At 32.5% G+C, this 6,750-nt stretch overlaps 1 protein-coding gene across 1 annotated transcript; it reads right to left on the bottom strand.

Annotated features, from left to right (window-relative positions):
• Positions 1–2,290: 2,290 nt before the first annotated feature.
• On the bottom strand, positions 2,291–4,516 carry LOC132729301 (protein wech-like). The gene has a single exon (XM_060715035.1). It carries the CDS (start codon positions 4,366–4,368, stop codon positions 2,650–2,652), a length of 1,719 nt encoding a protein of 572 aa, XP_060571018.1. The 5' UTR covers positions 4,369–4,516; the 3' UTR covers positions 2,291–2,649.
• Positions 4,517–6,750: the final 2,234 nt, after the last annotated feature.

The following is a 6,750-nucleotide window of genomic DNA, read 5'->3' as shown; positions in this document are numbered from 1 at the left end:
AGCTGACTATTTACGCGCATAGGCCTTTTTAATACATAGATATACTGTATGCCGCCCCTCCCCGAAACGTATAAGTTAGAAATATAATAAATTTTAGTCTGTATTATCGGTTTGCAAGCATTTTTGCAGACAAAAATTGAGTCTTGGACTGTTTTCTTGATAAATAGCAGGGCTAAGAAAATTAAAAAAAAATTCCTGAATTTGCTTGTTTACATAAAGAAATTGCCCAACATTTATGTTGTTCTAATATGTTACCAGACGAGAACTGATCATTCCAGTAGGTGGAGCGTAATTCTCAATATTTGGAAACTGACATAATAATCATTTAACAGTTTCACCTGATTAGTGAAACAAAAATTCGAAAATTTCTCTTTGATGCCCACTTGCATTTGAATATAATTCTTATAAGAACTATAACCTTAAAATAGAATGGAATGCCGAAAATATATACAAACAACGTTTGAGCTTTCAGTCCGCTAACTTAGGACTTGATTGCGTTAAAATGAAACTAGACAACTTTGAAAATGTACAAAATGAAGGATTTTAATTTGGTCATATATGTACAATATAACATTTAATGCACAAAGACTTTGGTGAATATTCAAGTATATTGCCTTTGCTAATGCGATATCCATATCACATTAGCCAGGTCTATACACCCGAATAACATCTTTATCATACAATAGTTGTATAATAATATATATAAAATAAAGGTGATGCTAAATTATGTGTATATTTATCTTAAGCTACAAACAGATCTTTTATCTCGTCGGGGTTACAGGAAAAAAATTTTGTTATTTGTTTCAAATCCTGATAAACTTTTCACCAGAGTACATGTATACATATTCTAGATAACGGATAAGTTTTTCTGACTCAGCATGTTTTCTGAAATCGGAAAGCGAACTATAGTACTATAAATAAATAGTTAATTAATACAAATACATAAGCGAAATATAAAATAGACGTGTCCATTATGATAAATTTTCAGTATACAAAAACGGCATACAGGTATAGCATTTGACTTTAATCAATGAAGTGTTGTGTCTTTATTTATTAAGTCATATATCGTTTTAAATAAAAAAGATACATTTATTATGGTTAATATATTTACCTGCATGATTAGTACCAGTTTTTTTACGCTAAGGCCAGCAGGTTTTACAGTTGAGTCCAATTATTTATACTGCGCGACGAGATATTGTGCTATTTTGTGTCTGGGCAATAGCAAGATTCTGATACAGAACGAAAATATCTCAGAATCTGGCTTCGGCACGTCAATATATTTTGACTAGTAAATGTACAAAATGTGTATGTATGTAATCTATGTTTAAATAGGGTCCATCCACCCGCAAGGGCACAAAAAGCAGCTTTCGCTGTCGAGTACGGACCCCGAACATGTCACAAGTTATGCCCTTAAATAGTTAATTGGAAAGACTAAGTGGTGATAATTTACCCCCATAGATTATTATCACAGAGTATTAGCCAAAAAATATGAATTTTGAACTAAAAATAGGTAACTGTACGGCAGTCAATGAGAACCTAACTGCACAGTGTCATGAGACAATAGAAAAGGAGGTAGCCCTTAAAAGGGCTGTTGGTGCCTCGTAAAGGGCCAGCCTTTAAAGCCGTATAACCGTGTTAGGGGTTCACACACCGTAGCACACCATCCTCGTCGCCTCTTTGCGTACATCGTAGGACAACTCCAACTGGCATTACTCAGTTCAAGTTCTGGTCTTTTCTCGCCACCCTAAACACTCATTTTCTGATTACTTTAACTGGAATGTTTGCGGGGTTTGAATTGGTCCAAAGTTCTGTAAAAGTCTATCATATTTATATTTTAACCCTTATTTTCCATTTAAACAAAAATAGCAGTGTTGTGAAAATCCCGACTGCAGGCAAAACAATAAACTTATTTGACTTGAATTCTTTCATAAGTTTTCATGGACTGTTTGTTCATACATTATCTTCCGCAAACATTGACCTAGATTGTACAAAGGAAGTACATGTATTTCAAAGTTGAGATACACATTTTTGAAACATGATACATGAACATTTGTACTTGTAAACACAGAAAAGTGCGAAGTTTTACGCACACGTAAAATGGCTGCGAAGAAATGGTCATCTCTGCACTAAAATCCCACTATTTTCGTACTAGTAGTGCTCGTTTTATACTGTGACAGGAATTTTTGCGACAATTTAAGGCTTCAACAGAGGCGGGGCAAATAAAGTAAGTGACACTGCCTCAGTCGTAATCTCTTTCAACGGTTAAGTTTAAGAACGATCGACAATAGACTGGCTCATTGGCACGTTATTTATTATGTAGATAAAATTAGATAATGATAAAAAGAGTATGATATTCAAACATGGCATTAGAATTTCAGTTAGTCGTTTATTCAAATCCCTTAAAGCTCTGTGACATGTTGTGCATTAGAAAAGCTATTTTTATTAGAAAATCTTAGAACAGTGTGATTTTGTTAAAACAAAAAAAATACTTATGTAAAATCAAGTCTAAAATTTTCCCCATTGCAAGCGGCGTCTAATAACAGAAAATGTCATGTAATTCTTTGAATTGTAAGGTTTCATATAAATTAATAGACTTAGTGTCCTCGAAATTGTTATCAACCCATATCTAAGTTATGCCTAGGATTTAAGTCATTTGATACCAAACACTTTAATATTACGATCTGACGCGTCAGAAATAAACATCCTCGTCTGATCTTCAGATATCGCCATGCACATTGGACGTTTGATACCTTCCACAGTAATCGAAAGCACCTCTCTTGTATGTGGTGTAATCATGATAAGTCTATCACTGATATCTCCACAACAAACAATAACCGCTCCATCATGTGTTACAACAAGTTGTTCTGGGTACTTTATATCATTGCTTTTTATTTTATCCTTTAATTTCCAATCTGGACCAAACTCAAAAAGAGCATTGTTACAGGAACTGGACACAATGAAGCTTTTGTTGTCGTCGTAACAAAACGCTATATAATGAGGATATGAACAATGTTTATCGATATCAAGCTCTTTCATAATGTTTCCTTTAATGTCAAGTAGCTGAACGCATCCTGGATTGCCGAACGATACAACAAGAACTCCGTTACGGTAGTCTATTCCTCTACAGTCCTTTCTTACCTTAATACTGTGACTTTTAGAAATTCCATTTGATGTATTTATGAATAGTATTTCACCTGTTGTGAATACAGTAACTGCGAATAATCCTGAACTGATTGCAGTGATATCCCATGGTTTACCATTTGTATTTAATGTAAAAGTTATCATAAACTTTTCTACGGTTATAAGTTTTAAACAATCATTTGAACAATCAACAAGCAAGATTTCATCATAGGAAATTATTGCCATTCCTGATATTAAGCTTGCTGTTCTGTCGCGTACTGCACTGAGGACATTCAACTTTTCTAACAGCGTCGTTTGAACATCTGTCAGACTTATTTTGTTGAGTGTGTGTAACATTCGCTTTTCTTCATTGATAACACCAATGGATAATTTGTCTGTTACAAGTTTTCCTAACTCCTGAGACTTCACCAAATCAAATGTTTCAATCTCACATTTAGACGCTAGCTCCTCTGTTGAAATCTGACAGGCATCAATCTTTTCATGTGCAAGTTTTGCTATTACAAACAATTGATTAATCGTGTTTGTATTTTTATTTATTTTGTCTTGGCATTCTTTCATTTCAGTGGCCATTGACTCAAATTCCTTTTGGATATGCCCAAGTTGAGACACTTGTTTCGATGTCAGCTGATCAATTCGTTTCAGCAGATCTGCCTCAGCATTATCCAAATATTCGTTAATCTCTTGTCGGAAAATATGAATATCTTTCATAATCTTTTCTCTCATTTCATCAGCAGCTTTAATGGTATCTACAATAATACCCTGGTAAGATGAAATTCTACGCAGAAGACTTTCTAACTTTTTCTTGGTCTGCCCGAATTCCTCGCAGGCATCATAGTTATCAGAGACATTATTGACGAGTTTAACAGAACACGTTTTGTGGCTGAGGACAATACAATCTCCGCATCCTACAGAATTATGGTCTTCACAATAAAACTTGATTATTTCGGTAGGATGGACTGAACACAACTCTGTACATGGATCTTTTTGCTTTTCCCTTGATATTGGCATTTCATTCTTTGACTTGATCACGTGATTTTTACTTATAGCTAATTTCCGATGAGCCTTCAAACATGGAGTACAGAGGAACTCGTTACAAGTTTCACAGAATGCGTCCGCTTCTATTGTATTACCATCACACTCACAAGGTTGGCAAAGAACTATACGTTGTCTCCCTTGTTTAGACATTGAATGTTTATCGTCCCATTCCTTACGACCCGATACTTCCATTTTCAATCTATGAAAATCAGTCTTTTTATAACATTGAAACAATTGAAAATCCTTTCAAATTTTGAAATGTTATAATATTTATCGTCAAGTTTAACAACGTAAACTAATTCGACAGTTAATAATTGCTATTTCAGTCACAATAAATGCTACTTGTTGCTATGTATATCTATAAATAAACAGAAGGTTTAAATATTGGAACATATTCAAAGGGGATAACAAATCGGTTAGATTTATGACCGACGTAGTTATTTACCTTATATTTTCTGATAGTGATTATAAACGGGTATTTAAATTGGACATAAAATACATTATATCATAATATTATTAATCCGTTCATTTTTTTTTGAAGATTATTTTACAAATTTTCCAAAACATTAAATCTCAGACAATATATGAATACATTATAAGAAATATATCAATACATAAGTTATTTTGACGTTTTTACATGTGATATGAAAACATGTCTGACTACTATTTCACACTACATGTCTCTGCTGCTTTTTACAAAATTACATTATTTCTTATTATTATTTTGACACATTACATGTATTTGTATTAGTAATACATTGTTTGTTCACTTGATAATTGCTAAATCATTTTGAACACTTTATGTGTTAATACTAAAGCTAACATGAAACCAGATTCTGTTGATTTATATTGTTAGCTCTTCTAACGTTAAGCAATAGAATACTACTGTATTCACGTTATATTTTTATTGATCATAGCATTCCTGTTGATAATGATACATTTTATACTTTAATATTCTACGTACATGTGTATGCAACGGAATTTATAAAAGATCCGATATATGGTAAATAATCAAAGTAATTTTAAACCTTTAAACCTAGGTATTTTTATCTAAGTATATAGTGTATTGATTAACACATTGATTTTAAATAGAGCAATACAACCATGGGCATTTATTTCAACATTTTTATTGGCGTTCGCGCCGAAGCGCGACGTCCTTTATAAAATGAATGAAGGGCAATCGCAACTTTTCGGACATTCCGATTGGTGAAATGGTTGTTTAAACGAAACGGTCATTCGTGTCCCGCTATGGCGATCTCAACTTTTCGACCCTTTCCGTAAGTCTTCGGACAAATATTATAGGTATATCGGTTTATTTCCAAAATATTAAGTAAATGCCAACCTAGAATAAGTGTATTCATAGATACAAAAGCAAACGATACATTGTTTATATATTTATTATAATGGTTGTAGAAACCGAAAGTACAAAAATGCCGACCTGTTGACATTTAGTCGCATTTGTTTAAAATTGTACATCAGTGGGCATTTTAAATTAAAAATTTTTGTCAGACATATTTTCAATCATGTCTGTTCCGAAACAGACTTAATTTTCTTTTGGATGTCAATTATATGTACTTTTACATTAGGTTTACATCTGAAACCACGTGGTAGAACTACTGTCACTCCTTGTTGTTTCCGAGGTTAATATAGATAATAGCCGGGGACGTTCCGATTGCCGCTATGGCAATAAATAACTAACCTGAGGCTTTTGGAGAAAATGAAATGCAAACACATTTAACAATAAATTGAACTCTTTATATTTTATCTAAGTATAAATGCAGGCCATTTTTTACGAATAGTTATATCATAGTAGTATCATTCTGAAATTGTCTTTTCCGTTTCCTGGTAAATTAATTGCTTCTTTCTTTTCTTACGGCCCTGATTGTACTTCTGACAGTTTTTACCGTGAATATTTAAATCGAACTTTATTTCCCGATTTTTGTTTTAAAAAGCTTATTCTATTTTGTTTTTAGACAATCGATTTTATGGTTGTTTTAAGTGGAATGTTGATTTGCCGAAAACTGTGATATCTAACAACGGAAACTTTAACATTTTGTAACATAAGGTGGTTTGGGTTTATTGATAAGAATGTAAACACTGGTGGGTCCGACGAGGCTTTTGAAGCAATTCAACAAAATTGTAGATTGATTTCCCAATAAATCAATTAAAAAAAGCTCTTTATTTATCACCAATGTCAAGTAGCTTTTATATCTTTGACTCGCATGAACATGATGTAAGTGGTTTCCCCTTTCAAAATTTTTTAAAATTTTAAAGGTTTTTAACAATTTTTCCCCTTTTGGTTTTGGGTAAAAAATTTTTTCCCACCGTATAAAACATGCCAATTTTTGGCAAATTAATAAAATTTTAAATTTAATTGGCAAAATGAATTTTTTAAAAAAAGCAAAACAACAAACAAAAAAACCCTGAATTTGATCATTTTAAAAATTTCCATCCTTAAAATTTTTTATTTCAGTGTTGTTTTAATGTCATATTTAGTCGGGGGCCCTTTAAAATTTTAGCCAAACTTATCTTAACTATCAAAAAAACCCATTTTTTTAAAATACCCAAAAAAAG

Source organism: Ruditapes philippinarum, unplaced genomic scaffold, assembly GCF_026571515.1.
Source record: "Ruditapes philippinarum isolate M1 unplaced genomic scaffold, ASM2657151v2 ctg806_1_1_1_1, whole genome shotgun sequence".
Taxonomy (NCBI): domain Eukaryota; kingdom Metazoa; phylum Mollusca; class Bivalvia; order Venerida; family Veneridae; genus Ruditapes; species Ruditapes philippinarum.
This window is presented reverse-complemented; position numbering and strand designations above follow the sequence as displayed.